Source organism: Ranitomeya imitator, chromosome 1 (assembly GCF_032444005.1).
Source record: "Ranitomeya imitator isolate aRanImi1 chromosome 1, aRanImi1.pri, whole genome shotgun sequence".
NCBI classification, from domain to species: domain Eukaryota; kingdom Metazoa; phylum Chordata; class Amphibia; order Anura; family Dendrobatidae; genus Ranitomeya; species Ranitomeya imitator.
Window position 1 is genome coordinate 272,104,253 of NC_091282.1, and position 20,028 is coordinate 272,124,280.

The 20,028-nt window shown below is 40.7% G+C and overlaps 1 protein-coding gene across 2 annotated transcripts in view; it reads right to left on the reverse strand.

Moving 5' to 3' along the window:
* RIMBP2 (RIMS binding protein 2) overlaps window positions 1–20,028 on the reverse strand; it is a 524,709-nt gene that overhangs the window by 101,761 nt on the left and 402,920 nt on the right. Inside the window, exons 18-20 of one of the 2 annotated variants that reach the window (XM_069756049.1) lie at window positions 19,658–19,775; window positions 8,307–8,459; window positions 7,446–7,630 (exon numbers count right to left, since the gene is read on the reverse strand). In XM_069756049.1, the coding sequence (XP_069612150.1) occupies window positions 7,446–7,630; window positions 8,307–8,459; window positions 19,658–19,775 (456 nt within the window). The remainder of the gene's footprint in view (window positions 1–7,445; window positions 7,631–8,306; window positions 8,460–19,657; window positions 19,776–20,028) is intronic. The other variant, XM_069756050.1, reaches the window with a different exon arrangement.

Sequence of the window (20,028 nt, forward strand, 5' to 3'; positions counted from 1 at the left end):
ATGCCTCCACTGACCACACCACTGCTGCCCGTGTACCCCTGGAACCAATTTAAAATTGCCTACAGCCAGCCCAATTTTTTTATTTTAGGCCTTCGATGCCTGTCTGCGGTCACTACTTCCACTAGGCCTCCACTGACCACACCACTGCTGCCCGTGTACCCCTGGAACCAATTTAAAATTGCCTACAGCCATGTGTTATTATTTTAGGCCTTCGATGCCTGTCTGCGGTCACTCCTTACAATATGCCTCCACTGACCACACCACTGCTGCCCGTGTACCCCTGGAACCAATTTAAAATTGCCTACAGCCAGCCCAATTTTTTTATTTTAGGCCTTCGATGCCTGTCTGCGGTCCGTTCTTTCTACTACTACTACACTGACCAGGCCACTGCTGCCCGTGTACCCCTGGAACCAATTTAAAATTGCCTACAGCCATGTGTTATTATTTTAGGCCTTCGATGCCTGTCTGCGGTCACTCCTTCCACTAGGCCTCCACTGACCACACCACTGCTGCCCGTGTACCCCTAGAACCTATTTATAATTGCATAGAGCATCCTTTTTTTAATAGTAGGCGTACAAAGTCTGTCTGCGGTTCACTATTGAACTTGTCCTCCACTGCCCAGAGCACTGCAGCTTGTGTACCCCTGTAACTTTTTTCTGCTGCAGTGAGCCACATTTTTGGTTTGAGTCCTACTACCTGTGTCTGTCTGCGCCACTCAATTCAGCTGTGTTCCTTTGAGAAAAGCTGAGCGTCAATAGTCTTGTTTTCAGCCTCTAGGAATTTTAAAACTGCATTGGGTGTACAACTTTGGTAGGGCCTACTAACGGTGTCTGCCTCCCCAAGGTGTTCCCCAGGTTTCCTCTCCATTGCTTCAATCTTCATGCTCTCGTTTAGTAGTTGTTGGAAACTACGCTGCATTAGGCCTACAAATTGGATATGGGGTGTAGAGAGATGGTGTGTTCCACTCCAAGGTGTTCTCCAGGTTGCCTTTCCTGAGCTTCGATCTTCTGGCTCTCGTTTAGTAGTTGTTGGAAACTACACTGCATTAGGCCTACAAATTGGGTATGGGGTGTAGAGAGATGGTGTGTTCCACTCCAAGGTGTTCCCCAGGTTTCGTCCACATTGCTTCAGTCTTCCGACTCTCGTTTAGTAGTTGTAGAAAACTACACTGCATTAGGCCTACAAATTGGGTATGGGGTGTAGAGAGATGGTGTGTTCCACTCCAAGGTGTTCTCCAGGTTGCCTTTCCTGAGCTTCGATCTTCTGGCTCTCGTTTAGTAGTTGTTGGAAACTACACTGCATTAGGCCTACAAATTGGGTATGGGGTGTAGAGAGATCGTGTGTTCCACTCCAAGGTGTTCTCCAGGTTGCCTTTCCTGAGCTTCGATCTTCTGGCTCTCGTTTAGTAGTTGTTGGAAACTACGCTGCATTAGGCCTACAAATTGGGTATGGGGTGTAGAGAGATGGTGTGTTCCACTCCAAGGTGTTCCCCAGGTTTCCTCTCCATTGCTTCGATCTTCATGCTCTCGTTTAGTAGTTTTTGGAAACTACACTGCATTAGGCCTACAAATTGGGTATGGGGTGTAGAGAGATGGTGTGTTCCACTCCAAGGTGTTCTCCAGGTTGCCTTTCCTGAGCTTCGATCTTCTGGCTCTCGTTTAGTAGTTGTTGGAAACTACACTGCATTAGGCCTACAAATTGGGTATGGGGTGTAGAGAGATCGTGTGTTCCACTCCAAGGTGTTCTCCAGGTTGCCTTTCCTGAGCTTCGATCTTCTGGCTCTCGTTTAGTAGTTGTTGGAAACTACACTGCATTAGGCCTACAAATTGGGTATGGGGTGTAGAGAGATCGTGTGTTCCACTCCAAGGTGTTCTCCAGGTTGCCTTTCCTGAGCTTCGATCTTCTGGCTCTCGTTTAGTAGTTGTTGGAAACTACACTGCATTAGGCCTACAAATTGGGTATGGGGTGTAGAGAGATCGTGTGTTCCACTCCAAGGTGTTCCCCAGGTTTCGTCCACATTGCTTCGGTCTTCCGACTCTCGTTTAGTAGTTGTAGAAAACTACACTGCATTAGGCCTACAAATTGGGTATGGGGTGTAGAGAGATGGTGTGTTCCACTCCAAGGTGTTCTCCAGGTTGCCTTTCCTGAGCTTCGATCTTCTGGCTCTCGTTTAGTAGTTGTTGGAAACTACACTGCATTAGGCCTACAAATTGGGTATGGGGTGTAGAGAGATGGTGTGTTCCACTCCAAGGTGTTCCCCAGGTTTCCTCTCCATTGCTTCGATCTTCATGCTCTCGTTTAGTAGTTGTTGGAAACTACGCTGCATTAGGCCTACAAATTGGGTATGGGGTGTAGAGAGATGGTGTGTTACACTCCAAGGTGTTCTCCAGGTTGCCTTTCCTGAGCTTCTATCTTCAGGCTCTCATTAAATTGTGGTTAAATGGAACAACTGCATTTGGCGTACTAGTTGGTTTGGGGCCTACTATCGGTGTCTGCCACTCCTTGCTGTTCTCCTCCACTGAACAAAGCTGTGCCGCCTGTTTACTACGGTTGCCAATTTTGAACTGCATTTCGACTACTTACTGATTTGGGCCTACTCTCTGTGTCAGCCTCTCATTCCAGTTGTCCTCCACTGCAATGCCCCCTGGTTAGTCCTGTGTTACCAATTTTGAACTGCATTTAGCCAACTTTATTCTTTGGGCCTATATCTGTGTTTCCTCCTCATCCTGCCCATTGCCCAGCCAGTGATAGATGAGTCTGCTGGTACATTGACCCATAACGCAACATTCCCCGTGCACGCTACACAGCAAGATTGTGACCCTGCTGAAAGTCAGGTTCCTCTTCCCGCATACCATACCACCTTACACGGGGACAAAGAGGAAGGTGCAGATGAAAGTGCAGGTTCCTTCATCAGGTGGGGGGAGGAATACTAGTTGGCGACGTCACTGGCACAGGGCCTCTCATAGTACGCAAAAGTGTTGCTGCCGGTGGGAGGCGCCCCCGCCGTGCAAACACACCGCTGTACTTTGAGGGGCCCTGTGCCAGTGCCAATGCCAACGAGTGGGCCCCCCCTGCTTGCTCAGGATCACAGCACTTGCAAAGTTTAAATACTTACCTCTCCCTGCTCCACTGCCGTGACGTGGTCCAGATTTACTGGGCCCACTAATTACTTGAACCAGCCCTACCCCCTGAGTGGCAAAGAGAAATCATCAATTGGGTCCGTCAGTGTACTGTGTGCGCTAGGTCGAAGGCCTCACATGTCCCGGCTGAAGGGTTGCTGTGCCCTTTGGAGGTTCCTAGTTCGCCATAGTCACATCTTGCTATGTATTTTATCACCGATCTGCCGGTCTCTGAGGGTTTTTCTGTCATCTGGGTTGTTGTGGATTGGTTTAGTAAGATGTGTCATCTGGTCCCGTTCAATAAATTACCCTGCGCCAAGACTCTATCTAAGGCATTTGTGAAAGAGATTGTCAGGTTCCATGGGGTTCCCACGGACATTGTTTCCGATATAGGACAACGGTTTGTGGCTCGCTTTTGGCGTGCTTTTTGTGACAGATTAAAAGTTCATTTGTCATTTTCGTCAGGTTATCATCCGGAGTCCAATGGACAGACCGAAAGGAAGAACCAGGACATCGAGCAGTTTTTGAGATGTTTTGCAGCAGACAATCAGGAGATGTGGTCGGAATATCTACCACTGGCTGAGTTTGCTCTTAATAATCATACGTCTTCCTTGGCTGGTTGTTCTCCTTTTTTTGCTGTACAGGGAGGCATCCATCTTTTGGTCCATTTTCTAAGATTGGGGCAGCGGTGCCTGATGAGGAGAGTTTTTCTGGAAATTTGGACAGGGTTTGGACCAATGTACGTCATAATCTGAAAGAGGCAAATAGGAGGTCAAAGAAAGGGAGGCGTTATTTGCAGTTGGGGACATGGTCTGGCTGTCCTCTAGGAATCTGCGTTTGAAGATCCCTTCTAAAAAAACTGGGGCCTAAGTTTGTAGGACCCTTCAAAGTGGTTCAGGTTGTCAACTCGGCAACGGTGAGATTAGACATCCCCTCATCCTGGAGAATTAATTCAGTTTTTCATGTATCTTTACTGAAGAAAGCTGACACACCAGGTTAGGCTACTTTCACACTTACATTGTTTTGTATCCGTCACAATGCATTGTTTTGGGAAAAAAACGCATCCTGCAAATTTTCCCGCAGGATGCGTTTTTTTCCCATAGACTTGTATTGCAGATGGATCGCGACGTATGGCCACACGTTGCGTCCGTCGTGCACTGGTTGCGTCGGATTTTGGCGGCCCGTCGTCTGTAAAAAATGTTCAAGGGAACGTTTTTCTGTGTGTTGCATCCTGTTTTTCCGTCTGCGCATGCCCGGCAGGAAATCTCACTCTCTGTCTTTTTCCTGCCTGGGACTTCATACGGAAATGTGAAAGCACACACTTCCGTCGGTACATCGCGTTGCATTGTGACGGGCGACTAACGACGGAAATGTGAAAGTTGCCTAAGGAGGCAATACCAACTGTTCCTCCAGTTGATGAGGATGGCGAGTTTGAGATTTCACACACTTTAGATTCCAAGTGGCACAAAGGAAGGTTGCAGTATCTCATGTCCTGGAAGGGTTTCGGTCCCGAGGATAATTCCTGGGTGAAAGCTGAGGATTTCTCGGCCTCAAGGCTGATTAAGGCTTTTTACAGGAGATTTCCGAATAAGGCTCGGCCAAGAGGATCCAGAGGATCCTCGTAAAAGGGGAGGTACTGTTAGAATCTGTTTTGTTTTGACCATCCGCCATCTTGTTGTGGTTTACTGGCTGCTGGTCTTTTTCCCCTGGTGCTGGGTTGTCTTAGGTCAGGTGATTGTATCACCCTTTATTACCCAGTACCTACCTCCCAGTCCTTGCTGGACAACAGTGTTAATCCACTAGAGTTCTGGCTAGGTGCTTTGATAGCTTTCTGTGTTTGATATTGTGCAGTTCTGGGATCTCTGGTTCTGCTATCCGTAGTTTCTGTTTTCAGTTGGTTTCTGCAGCCGTCTCTGTGCTTTCTATTAGGAGGTGACCTGCTTTTATACCCAGTCCTTATATCTTTGAGGGACCTCCTTCCCCCTATCTATAGGTCTCCGCTTGAGATTAACCTAGGATCATCGGTGGGTCTATTTGCAAGGAATGGGTCGCCCATCGTAGGGTATCAGCCTAGTCCCAGTGCAGGGTCAGTTTTCCCCCCTTCTATTCTAGTTCTTTGTTGCTGTTCCATAATACATGCTGCCCAAGGAGTTTTGAAGCAAACGGGAGCAGTGATATGTGACGATAGCTGGGCATAGCAGTTGGGTCAAGGTTAGTTTTTTTGAGGATGGGTGTGATGGTGGCATGTTTGAAGGCAGAAGGGAAGGTACCAGAAGATAGCGATAGGTTGAAGAGATGGGTTAGGGCTGGAATGAGCATGTTAGTGAGGTTGGGGAGCAGATGGGAAGGGATGGGGTCAAGTGTACAGGTGGTGAGGTGTGTTTTGGAATGGAGGTGAGTAAGCTCTCCTTCAGTGATGTTGTAGAGGGAGGTTATTAGAGAAGGGCAAAGGTCTGGTATATGGAGTGGCTGGGGTGGTGGAACAGTAAAGGTTTGCCTTGTTTGGTCGATCTTGCTTTTGAAGTAGGTGGTCCAAAAGTAGGTGGGCAGAAAATAATAACATTTATTTTGATGTATATATAAAATTATATTTAGTAACACAAGCATAACATTGACAATTAAATTTTATTCTGAACAATAATACAAAAGCCCTTAAATATTATCAACACAGGTGCTCAAATTGTTTTCCATCACAATTTTCACAGCTTTAAAGTCTGCCTCTTACGCTTCGACAAACATTTTTGCACATGTCTCTTTGGGTATTAATTTCTTGAAGTGCATCTCTTATGTAATTTTTCAAATCACTGACACTTTTTGGTTTTCGACTATAAATTTTGTCCTTGAGTGCTCCCCAAAAGAAAAAATCCATTTCAAGTCTGGTGAACGTGCCTGTCTGGATCATCCTCCAATAAACCATGAATTAAACGTGGACGATAAGCTTTCCACCCAATAGATTTCAGGATTCGCATGATGGAAAATCGTGAAATTTCCAATTCTAAAGAGACTCTTCTGGTGGACTTTTTTGGACTCTGAACAAATGTTTCAGCAACAAGTTGTTTATTATTTTCTGTTTTGGGTCTTCTAGTTTTTGGAGCATTAAGAATTGAGCCAGTGGCATCGAATTTGTTACAAATGCGGTACATGGTTTGTCTCTTTTGGGTTTGAGTACCAAATGTTTCAACCCAATTTGCTCTAACTGTTTCAGAATTTTGAGATTTGCAATACTCTTTTAAAATCCATTTTCTTTTATCTGTATTTAAATTATTTGCCATGATGGGTTATCTGAATTATCTGAAAAGAAAACAGATTTGGGGGAGATTTATCTGTGAAAACTGGATCTGTGAAACTGACTCAGTTGCCCTTAGCAACCAATCAGATTCCACCTTTCATTTTCCAAAGAGTCTGTGAATAATGAAAAGTGAAATCTGATTGGTTGCTAAGGACAACTGAGTCAGTTTCACTTTACACCATGTTTGATAAATCTCCCCCTTCATAACCGCTATTACACGTACTGTTTACCTACTTTTGGACCACCCTGTATATATATTACAATTAAAAAAAATATAACAATAAGATGAGAAAAAAAGTTAAGAAATGCTAAGTGCTCGCTACTCCAAAAAATAGGGTTTTATTCTTTACTCTGTAGTAATATTAAAAGCAATGCACACATATTTGACAACACTATAAGCAGTATTAATAGGAGAATTTGAGGATTTTTTCTTCAAAAGGCTACCTTAAAACAAAGCATTAAAATGTAAAAATATTGTAATTTTTCATATTTCTATCCATTTTTACAAAATAAGACTCCTAAATAATTAATAATAGAGGGAATTGCCCACGGCACTGATCCAGCAGAGGCATGCAAAGTCATACAACAAGGAACTCTACTTAGTAACAATTCAAGTATTGGGATTATGGACACTTCCAAACCAGGGGATCGTGTATCAAACAGTAATTTTATTTTGCCAAATACGCCTATGTTTTGATCTGCAGAAGGTCTTTGTAAAGCATGCTTGACAAATATATGCTACAGGTTGAAATGTTTTTGGCAGAATAAAATTTGGAAATGTCTTTAGCATAATAAAATTATTTTTTGATACGCTATCACATGGTTTGAAAGGGGTCGGTCATCCATACCTAATATACAGTTCAGTTATAAATAATACATTCTATGTGTGCCATCTAAGGTAGACTTATAACAAAAAATTCACCTTTAGATTACAGCATGTGAAATGATGAAAACTTTCCCTGGCCATAAAGGTCCACAACCAGGAAGGGTTAACTTTGCTATCTTTAGAAAGAGAGCAAAAATATTTAATCATTTACCTTAATTATTTGACCTTCCTTAAAGGGAAGCTCTTCTTCTGCAGCATCTGGATTCGGTGACATAGTTCTTGGATCATAGTCAAAGAGTGCCACAAATATTCGTACTGAATAATCGTCCAACCCTCCATCTGTTTCAGATTCCTCGTACATCCCAGATGACATCTTTTCTCGGCTTCCATAACTATCTAAATAAATTACGAAACATATACAACAATCTTTGTATGCTCCACCACCTTGGCATATGTCAAAGAGCTTGAAGGCTTAGCAATGGTATCATGTGCTAGATTTGCAACATATTCCTTAGCAGAGCTGACTGTATGGCTTATATTTGCAAACAACATGTTTGTGCCTCAATAGAAAAGCGCAATCTCAGGAACACAATGAGCTTTACGTAGAAGCTGTTGACCATGCAATGTGATAAGTCACACAACAACACATACAGTATGACTGAATGGCAATGATGAACATGAACTTGGGGCTATCCTACCTTTCTTTCCACTAACTTTAAAGAACCTAAATGTGCTGGGATGGACACAGAAGTGCCTACACACATGCTGCATTACATGCAAGAGAATTGGCTATTTATCCAGCATAGTAAAAGCCAAGAAAGAACTGATCCAGGCTTGAAGCCTAAAGGGGTTCACCGAAAAAAATATCTTTTTCTTAGAAGCTACTATTCAGATATTTATAGATTTCCAAACCTGACAATTAGATGATATTCTGAATTTGCTGAGCACCACCAAAACATGTCTGGTAAGTTCAAAAGTGACTTTACACCCTTATTGGACCAGACATAAAAGTTTGAAAAATCTGAAAACATCCTTTGGTTAAAAAGGAGGAAGAATTTTTTGTTTTGCATACCGTATCTATCCTCAGAGGCCCTGGTACGCTGAAGAGACCACTTCCTGTGTCCTCCAATGCTGCGATAATAAGTTTCTTCTTTTACAGGTGAAATATTTCCCTCACTACCTGACCGAGAACGACCACCTTCACTGTTACTGTCCATTGTAATTTCTAAGGAGAAAAAGGGAAGGAGCTATTAAACATGTCCTTTGAGTCTGGAAGAGAGGACCGTGGAGATTGGTATCAATTACAAAGAGGGCTTCTCTTCCCAATAGGTGTTTGAAATTTGTAAAATTTAAACGGCCAGCCAACCAAATCTTTCTTATATCTTATGTTGTTAAAGGAGTTTAATTTCATTTTTGAAGCACCCATGAACCTGAATATGTGACTATTAGTCAAATCAAAGCAATAAATTCTTATATAGATTTTTTTCATGGAAACCAAAGGCGGTGCCCAAGTATTGGCTTGATGTTCTTTCAGGAGAACATTTTCATGTTTCTATATAACCTTACACTCTTTATAAATACAACTTTTTATGCGTAACAAGCACTTTTTGAAAAAAGTGACAAACTACAAAATGATAAGCAGGTGTCACTTTTAGCTTTAGGTTTCACTAAAATAACATACAGACATGGAACTTTGTGACAACACACTTGGGCTTTGACAAACTTCTGGGATGACTTAAGTGGATGGAATGGCTATGTACCAAGTGATCAGTAGGACGATTTACCATTGAAATCCTGCTGAAATATTAGTTAAGTACAAGAGATTACACACAATATTCCATATTTAAGTTAATCATGGTTGCTGTTGAGCACAGACATAATGTAAGCAGCCATTGAATGGAATAAGTTATGATGTCACAGTCTAAAAATACATTTTGAGTCCTTTCTAATCCAAGGCATCGGATTTTATTAGCTTAATTTGGTTTAATGTTTAACCCATAGAATGGCTACCTCTTATGCGTAAGTTGTGCACTATCAAACTGCAAATGGCTTATAGTATAATTTCTTATAATTCTTGAATAGGCTACGTTGAAAATTCACCCAGATGTGTGCTTAAAGCCATGCAATATTCTTCTCAAGGAGGCAGAGATATTTGAATATTACAGTAACCCATGCCTTAGATTCAGAATTATGGTGTGGGTCTCTCCAAGATAATGGGTTCAGATCAGAAGCTTGACAAACCCATGGGTGCCTCAAAATGGCGCTCATAAAAGGCTTGGTTTAGAGGTATTTGGCTTAGGCAATTTTACAAATTTAAACATTAAAATTGCATTTTGGGTCAACTTTTTTATCACTTGAATGCTGCCTACATCCCTTAGAATATATATTCTACTACAAATAATTATATTATACAATATAAGGGTTGTTAATTCTATATCTCCAATCTAATTTTGATACTAATGAGACGCTTGCTAAACATACATTAATGTTATATGAACTTGGAATGAAAATGAGTCGTGTGAAAGAATGTGTGGATGAACAACATTAAATACAACATTAAGACATATAACATTTTTTGCTGTGTAACTGTAGTGTAAAATCAGACTCTGTTTTACTGGTTTACTTTATCTGTATTTTGGTAAATTAATGTAACAGAGGGAAGGATTAAATGTAACAGTAGCATAAAACACAATTAAACTTTTAAATACAAAAGTAGTTGATCATTTCGATATTACTAACGATATAGATTCAATAACCTCAGTGTAAAATATGGGCACATGGATAATTGTTGGGTCTCAATTATGCACAAATATACCACTAAAAGGTAATATAAAGGGCAGCACAGAAGAAAAACAGAACTGTGTTAGTGAAATACAGCATAGCGAAGTAAAATATGACGATAGTAGAAAAGAAAACGATAAAAGCACAATGAAGATTTTCTTCCCCTTATGTAAAACAGTACATTTCAAAGAAACACTAAAAACTGATACTTACGATATTAGATAATCCAAGCGAAGGAAGTGGAACTGAATGTATATTACTGTTTGGTATACTCTTTTCCTTCATCTTATGACATTTTTTTTTCAATCTGCCATGCATTTTTGCTTTTAACATGTATTGCCTTTGAAATACAGATTCAGCTTGATGTGTGTCATTCATTTTTAACCATTTCATCACCGTTATATGCATAGTTGTTTTAATTATCAATGTGAAAGGGAATCGTGATCAGCATGAATCAGAAACCAGAAATCAGTTTTTTCATGAATGCTTCATTCTTAAATAATGTGGTACTTAAAGAGGATATTTCACCAAATGTTTCATGTTGATCTGGACACAACGTAATAAGCGCTGCAGAGCGGAATAAAAAGTTTTTTTGCTTTTTTTTAATTTTGCATTTATTGATCAAAGTATTTGGCACCTAAACGTTTTTTTTGAAAAACATGTATTATTGTTTCCCCTTGTTTGTGGATGCCTGCAGCACTATGAGAGGCGAGCTACTAGAATTGTTTGTAATGAGACTGCCATAAGCATAAGCATAAGCTTTCAGTGAATCACACTCAGATCTGCTGTGTTGCAGCATACAGTATGTCATCACTGTGTACTGAGGAGAAAGGACTGTTTGTTAATGCTATTGTGGTGACATAGTCTTCTTTCCCCCGTATGTTGCTTCTGATTTTTCAGAATCAGAAAGAGAATAAAGTATGCGCCCCTAGTGAAATCTCTTTGGGAATGCCTTAGGGGCAGCACGGTGGCACAGTGGATAGCCTTGCAGCGCTGGAGTCCTGGGTTCAAATCCCACCAAGGACAACATCTGCCAGGAGATTGTATGTTCTCCCCGTGTTTGCGTGGGTTTCCTCTGGATACTCCGGTTTCCTCCCACACTCCAAAGACATACTGATAGGGAATTTAGATTGTGAGCCCCATCGGGCACAGGGATGATAATGTGTGCAAACTGTAAAGCGCTACAGAATATGTTAGTGCTATATAAAAATAAAGATTATTATTATTATTATTAATGCCTATTTGGACTTAAATAAATTAACTGTTTGCGTGGCTTGAGATTTTCCATTTTTTCGTGTTTGTTTTTTGCTCCCCTTCTTCCCAGAGCCATAACTTTTTTATTTTTCCGTCAATATGGCCATGTGAGGGCTTATTTTTTGCGGGACAATTTGTACTTTTGAATGACATCATTGGTTTTACCATGTCGTGTACTAGAAAATGGGAAAGAAATTCCAAGTGCGGTGAAATTGCAAAAAAAGTGCAATCCCATGCGTGTTTTTTGTATGGCTTTTTTGCTAGCTTCACTAAATGCTAAAAATGACCTGCCATTATGATTCTCCAGGTCATTACGAATTCATAGACACCAAATATGTCTGAGTTATATTTTATCTAAGTGGTGAAAAAAAATTCCAAACTTTGCTAAAAAAAAAACAATTGTGCCATTTTCCGATACCCGTAGCGTCTCCATTTTCCGTGATCTGGGATCAGGTGAGGGCTTATTTTTTGCGTGCTGAGCTGATGTTTTTAATGATACCATTTTGGTGCTGATACGTTCTTTTGATCGCCCATTATTACATTTTAATGCAATGTTGCGGCGACCAAAAAAACATAGTTTTGACGTTTCGAATTTTTTTCTCGCTGCACCGTTTAGCGATCAGGTTAATCCTTTTTTTATTGATAGATTAGGCGATTCTGAACACGGCGATACCAAATATGTATATATTTGATTTTATTTTTATATTTTTATTGTTTTATTTTGAATGGGGTGAAAGGGGGGTGATTTAAACTTTTATATTTTTTTATTTATTTCATATGTTTTTAAACATTTTTTTTTACTTTTGCCATGCTTCAATAGCCTCCATGAGAGGCTAGAAGCTGGCATAGCCTGATCGGCTCTGCTACATAGCAGCGATAATCAGATCGCTCCTATGTAGCTTAATAACAGGCTTGCTATGAGCGCCGACCACAGGGTGGCGCTCACAGCAAGCCGGCATCAGTAACCATAGAGGTCTCAAGGAGACCTCTGGTTACTATGCCGACGCATCGCTGACCCCCGATCATGTGACAGGGGTCGGCGATGAGCGCACTTCCGGCTGCACGGCCGGAAGCGGTAGTTAAATGCCGCTGTCAGCATTTGACAGTGGCATTTAACTAGTTAATAGTGGCGGGTGGATCGCGATTCCACTTGCCGCTATTGCATGCACATGTCAGCTGTACAAAACAGCTGACATGTCACGGCTTTGATATAGGCTCACCTCCGGAGCCCACATCAAAGCAGGGGATCTGACCTCGGACGTACTATCCCGTCCGAGGTCAGAAAGGGGTTAATTGTTAATATCTCTGAGGCAAAAAAAAAAGATGCATTCTGCCCTGCATTGCCTATTATATCATGTAATGAAAGGTCCTCTTTAACAGAAAACATCTTAAAATGCCAGCTGAGGACTATGTAACTAGAATGACTAGTCTAAGAGGCAGGTCTCAGGTCTCCTCCCCCATCTCCCTTTCCCTAGACTGACAGGTGCAGGAAAAAGTGACCTGGGACTTCCTAATCCTAGTCGCATGATTACTGTCCAGCCTTTGATGCATCTTTCCTCTGAGACATGCTGGAGTAAGGAAGATGGTCTATGGTCCATGTTTTCTGTAGTCCAGGTTGTAGGAATCAGTTGACAGCTTTTCCTTAATCTTAATGGGCGCTTGAAGACACTGAATGTAATGTGAAGGCTGCCGCCAATCATTGACCGCTGCTCGGCTGGTGTGGTGACATGATCCACCTTCCAGATTTTGATGCCAGAATGCTGGGAAACACAGTACAATGTGCGGTGGAGCGTGCCAGTGCAGGAGGCGAGTAGTTAATATTTATATATACAGTTGAAACCAAAAGTTTACATACACTGTATAAAAAGACAGATATGAATGTTGTTCTCAATAACTGACATGAAATCAGAATAAACCTTTCCTGTTTTAGGTCAATTAGGATTACCATAACTATTAGTATTTGCCAAATGCCAGAATCATGAGAGGGAAAGAATGATATATATATATATATATATATATATATATATATATATATATATATACTGTATATTGCCCTGGGCCCTTTAAAATTAACTTTTACTGTAGTTAAGGATCCATTTAATATATTTTTACACAAGTGAAGCAATACTAAGAATGTAGAATGTGAATAGGTGGGGACTCGGGAGTCATAATCTGTCGTTTACATATCAGCTCATCAATACATTAGGCCTGTTATATGAAAGGTAATACTGTATTTATGCTGTTGTCTTTTGAAGGTCAATAGGATTGAATCCTCCAAGCTTTGTGATTTTATTGCTTCAATCAGACATCCGTTTTTCACACTTGTGTTCTATCTAGATTTTTCTTAGACAGAACATGCAACCATTATAATATATAGAGCTGTTCACATATCTGTGTTATTTTGCAGATTTTATACCAGCGAAAAGCACAAATTAAAAACTGATGGTAAAAACTGACACACTGACCAAACACTGACGAAACTCGGGTCCAAAATACTGATGAACAATGGTCTATATCTTTGTGTTTGAGAAAAATCACAAATATCTGAATAAAATGTAGTTTCTGAAACTCATGTGATGCTTAGTAATCTGTTGAAGGGTATCTGCTCATGACTTCTTTTAGACCGCCAGCAAAGCTAATGAATTTTGCCATTGGAAGACATTTCAGGAAAACACCAGAAGTCTTTAGACACCTTTTGCTTTGCCATTGGCGTTTTTTTTACATTATGTAGACACTAATGAGCAGTTTCCCAGCCAAGCAGCCTGAAGAATGACCAGGTCACATCTTTTAATCAATTTGCGGTTTTTGATGCATGATGCGCTTAAAAAGAGCTCAAAATGACTGAACATATAAACAGTAAGTCATTTTGACACTGCAGTGCATATCGTCATGCTTTTTAACATTTGTAATCACTTTTGTCAGGTGGGTTTTGGAACAGACCCACCATAAAAAGACTCAATGTGCACATACCTGTAAGGAAGGTATGTGGTCACATCCCCCTTGAAGGATCTGTGGTTTTATTATGCATTGTACTGTTTTGTCTAATTGGTATTTTGCATTACTATGTGTCGAAATGCTTATGCAGTCATTTTCTGCCCAGCAACAGTTAGTCAGTGGCTTTCAAAGTTAATAGTTGGCACAAGCCCAGGATGGCAGGAGTTATATGGGCACTAGCACTCAGATTTCATGTTATGACTGAGATGGGACCCAGCAGCCCATAGTATAAGACAGTAGGTCTGATAGCTTGCAGACTTACATGCTAAAGTGTGTTCTGTATGAAAAGGGAGGACATCAGATAATACGTCCTAAGGACCAAGGATACATGAAGAGACATTTGACAGATTGGAACCCAGGCCAGGAAGGCCATTTAAACAGTACGGAACTTTGCTCAAGGGAAAGAAGAAGGCCCACTTGAAAGCAGAGGGAACTGTGTCAGAACGAAGCTACTGAGCAGCTGTCTACATTGAAAGAAAGCTATGGTCGTCATATTGGGAAATTACATTTCTTTCTGAGAGAAGTGGACTTTCAAGGTATTTTTCAAGAGCCACACCGATGTACCTCAAGCAGTGAGGTCCTCATTAGTCAGTTAAGAGTTGAGACTAAAGGCCAAAGCATTTCACCTCAACAAGTGCAGCACTCACAGGGGAAGACGGAGCTTCCCATAGCAGTTTGCTGGACTCTCATGAGTTGTAGGATTGTGCAGTGGAAGGAAAGAGAAGAGTCATTAAATGTAACCAAAACGGGCCCATGCAAGTGAAACATTGGTGAAGCATTGTATCTTTTATCTGATGTACATAGTTCTTAACAAGTTCATGTTCAGTAAAAAGAAGTTGATTTTTGGACTCTATTCTCCCTGTCATCTCCGTAAGCAGTTTTTTGGCAGATTTTTTTTTTCAGAAGTACATTTAAAGAAATGGAAAACATAATGTAAGGACTTCTTCTTTTGTACCGTATGCCTCTTTGCTGCTGGCTTCTAGCTTTGGCTTTAAAAACCTACATCAAAAACTGCATTGGTGATTTAAAAAAAAAAAAAAAACATGGTGTGTGCAGCCAACACAAACCTTTATTAAAACAAAAAGTATACTTGTGGTTTTGAAGTTGTGATGCTATATCATAGGGTCAGTCATTGGACAAGGATGCAAAATATGACTGTGGTCATGTTACAAGGCTTTACCATGAGTCAAACATCACAGTCTACGATCAGTGTCATGGGAGAATCAGCCCCCTACCATGAAGGGCAGCATTTTTAAAACAGAAAACATATTTGTAATGCGGGCATAATATTGAGGTTTTTAAAGCTTAAAGGGAACCTGTCACGTCCAGAAACGCTATGTATTTGTAAATATGAGATTAAAGGGGTTGTCTGGCCTTAGGCTACAAGACTTGAGAATCTCAGGTTCTGGCACCAGGAGCGGCGGGCATGTGATCTACATACGTATGGGATTTGCACACATCATGTGATGACCAGATGTGTGTGTCCATGCTCAATGCAAGTGTATTGAGCGATGCCAGACACAGTCTAGTCAGAATGTGGCAGGAAGCACAGTATGCAAATAGCACACTTGCGGTCACATGGCCACCTGCTCCCAGTGCAGGCAAAGGAGAATCCTCATAGTGTGTAGTGCATGTGTTGTGAAGATTCACAAGTCTGCAGTCTCATAGGTTACAAGTCTACAGTCAATCTAAGGCCGGACAACTCCTTTAATCTGAAGACAAATAGCACTAAAATCATGTTAAGTTGCTTTACTGGAGCACCAGCTATAGGGAGAAAAAGAACGTACTGTATATCCTCCCTTAATATTCTCCCTGTAGCAGCTGCTCCAGTAAGTCAGACTAATATGATTTTAACTTTATTTACCTGTAGATACAATGAAGGAAATAATTATTTGATCCCATGCTGATTTTGTAAGTTTGCCCACTGACAAAGACATGAATAGTCTATAATTTTAAGGGTAGGATAATTTTAACATTGAGAGAAAGAATATCAAAAATAAAATCCAGAAAATCACATTGTATAAATTATATACATGTATTTGCATTTTGCAGTGAGAAATAAGTATTTGATCCCCTACAATCCATTAAGAGTTCTGTCACCTACAGACCAGTTAGACGCTCCTAATCAACTTGTTACCTAGATTAAAGACAGTTGTCTTATCTAGTCACCTTTATAAAATACTCCTGTCCACAGACTCAATTAATCAGATTTTAACCTCAATAACATGGGCAAGACCAAAGAGCTCTATAAGGATATCAGGGTCATGATCATAGGCCTGACCAAGGCTGGAATGGGCTACAAAACTAAGTAAGACACTTTGTGAGAAGGAGACAACTGTTGGTGCAATAGTAAGAAAATGGAAGAAATACAAAATGACTCAATCAACATTGATCTGGGGTACCATGCAAAATCTGACCTCGTGGGGTATCATTGCTCATTAGGAAGGTGAGAGATCAGCCTAAAACTACACAGGGGTAACTTGTTTATGTTCTCAAGGCAGCTGGGACCACAGTCACCAAGAAAACCATTGGTAACACATTACGCCGTAAAGATTTAAAATCCAGCAGTGCCCGCAAGGTCCCCCTGCTCAAGAAGGCACAAGTTTTCCAATGAACGCCTGGATGATTCTGTGAGTGATTGGGAGAAGGTGCTGTGGTCAGATGAGACAAAAATTGAGGTCTTTGACATTAACTCAACTCGCCGTGTTTGAAGGAAGAGAAATGCTGCCTATGACCCAAAGAACACCATCCCTACTGTCAAATATGAAGGTGGAAACATTATGTTTTGGGGGTGTTTCTCTTCTAAGGGCACAGGACTACTTCACCACATCAATGAGAGAATGGATGTAGCCATGTACCGTAACATCTTGAGTGACAACCTCCTTCCCTCCACCAGGACATTAAAAATGGGTCGTAGCTGGGTCTTCCAGCAAGACAATGACCCAAAACATACAGCCAAATCAAGAAAGGAGTGCTTTAAAAAGAAGCACATTAAGGTCATGGAGTAGCCTAGCCAGTCTCCAGACCTTAATCCCATAGAAAACTTATTGAGGAAGTTGAAGCTTCGAGTTACCAAGCAACAGCCTCAAAATCTTAATGATTTAGAGATGATCTGCAAAGAGGAGTGGACCAAAATTCCTCCAGACATGTGCGCAAACCTCATCATCAACTACAAAAAATGTGTGACTGTTGTGCTTGCCAACAAGGGTTTTGCCATCAAGTATTAAGTCTTGTTTGCCAGAGGAATCAAATATTTATTTTTTTCACTGCAAAATGCAAATAAATTTATATAATTTACAGTTAGGGCCAGAAATATTTGGACAGTGACACAATTTTCGCGAGTTGGGCTCTGCATGCCACCACATTGGATTTGAAATGAAACCTCTACAACAGAATTCAAGTGCAGATTGTAACGTTTAATTTGAAGGGTTGAACAAAAATATCTGATAGAAAATGTAGGAATTGTACACATTTCTTTACAAACACTCCACATTTTAGGAGGTCAAAAGTAATTGGACAAATAAACATAACCCAAACAAAATATTTTTATTTTCAATATTTTGTTGCAAATCCTTTGGAGGCAATCACTGCCTTAAGTCTGGAACCCATGGACATCACCAAACGCTGGGTTTCCTCCTTAATGCTTTGCCAGGCCTTTACAGCCGCAGCCTTCAGGTCTTGCTTGTTTGTGGGTCTTTCCGTCTTAAGTCTGGATTTGAGCAAGTGAAATGCATGCTCAATTGGGTTTAGATCTGGAGATTGACTTGGCCATTGCAGAATGTTCCACTTTTTGGCACTCATGAACTCCTGGGTAGCTTTGGATGTATGCTTGGGGTCATTGTCCATCTGTACTATGAAGCGCCGTCCAATCAACTTTGCAGCATTTGGCTGAATCTGGGCTGAAAGTATATCCTGGTACACTTCAGAATTCATCCGGCTACTCTTGTCTGCTCTTATGTCATCAATAAACACAAGTGACCCAGTGCCATTGAAAGCCATGCATGCCCATTCCATCATGTTGCCTCCACCATGTTTTACAGAGGATGTGGTGTGCCTTGGATCATGTGCCGTTCCCTTTCTTCTCCAAACTTTTTTCTTCCCATCATTCTGGTACAGGTTGATCTTTGTCTCATCTGTCCATAGAATACTTTTCCAGAACTGAGCTGGCTTCTTGAGGTGTTTTTCTGCAAATTTAACTCTGGCCTGTCTATTTTTGGTATTGATGAATGGTTTGCATCTAGATGTGAACCCTTTGTATTTACTGTCATGGAGTCTTCTCTTTACTGTTGACTTAGAGACAGATACACCTACTTCACTGAGAGTGTTCTGGACTTCAGTTGATGTTGTGAACGGGTTCTTCTTCATCAAATTAAGTATGCGGCGATCATCCACCACTGTTGTCATCCGTGGACGCCCAGGCCTTTTTGAGTTCCCAAGCTCACCAGTCAATTCCTTTTTTCTCAGAATGTACCCAACTGTTGATTTTGCTACTCCAAGCATGTCTGCTATCTCTCTGATGGATTTTTTCTTTTTTTTCAGCCTCAGGATGTTCTGCTTCACCTCAATTGAGAGTTCCTTTGACCGCATGTTGTCTGCTCACAGCAACAGCTTCCAAATGCAAAACCACACACCTGGAATCCACCCCTGACCTTTTAACTACTTCATTGATTACAGGTTAACGAGGGAGACGCCTTCAGAGTTAATTGCAGCCCTTAGAGTCCATTGTCCAATTACTTTTGGTCCCTTGAAAAAGAGGACGCTATGCATTACAGAGCTATGATTCCTAAACCCTTTCTCCGATTTGGATGTGGAAACTATCATATTGCAGCTGGGAGTGTGCACTTTCAGCCCATATTATATATATAATTGTATTTCTGAACATGTTTTTGTAAACAGCTAAAATAACAAAACTTGTGTCACTGTCCAAATATTTCTGGCCCTAACTGTATATAATGGGATTTTCTGGATTTTATTTTTGATATTCTATCTCTCAATGTTAAAATTAACCTACCCTTAACATTATAGACTATGTCTTTGTCGATGGGCAAACTTACAAAATCAGCAAAGGATCAAATAATTATTTCCTTTACTGTATCTGAAGGTAAGTGTATAGTACCAACCAAGGTTGGACATACTCGCTTCAAGGGTCCAATAACAACAGCAAGGTCTTCCTTTAAGGTATTTACACCCTTGGAAGAGGGGTGGCATGATAATTTATTTTACTGCAAACTGCCCTTGTTCATCCATGGCGAATTTTGTTCATAGACATGTAATAGTTTAACAAATATAATGCCAGGTACATTTTTATCGACAAAAAAAGATTAAAGCTTACTGCATTTATAGCATAAAATAACAAAAAACGCAATACACAAATCAGCAGACTATCCAACTAACCAATAGAAGGGACCATCATAGGTCGCGGTCTTTGCTGCACCATACTACCATGAGGAAACCTCCGCGTGGGGTGATCAGCTCTTTCTGTTCTTCCCAATGTAGAGTGATTGCCTAGAAGCTAAGCATAAACATTGACTATTAGAAAGGTGCTGAATTTATACATTAGAAATTACAACTTAAAGCAGAAGCTCTAAAGGCAACTAAACTGGACTTTTAACTGAAAGGTTAGCTGAAAGATAACAATATATGAAAACACCATAGGACGCTACTTAGATATACTTAACTGGCATGCTCCTGTAATGTTATTTATTATTATTACTATTTATTATTATAGCGCCATTTATTCCATGGCGCTTTACATGTGAGGAGGG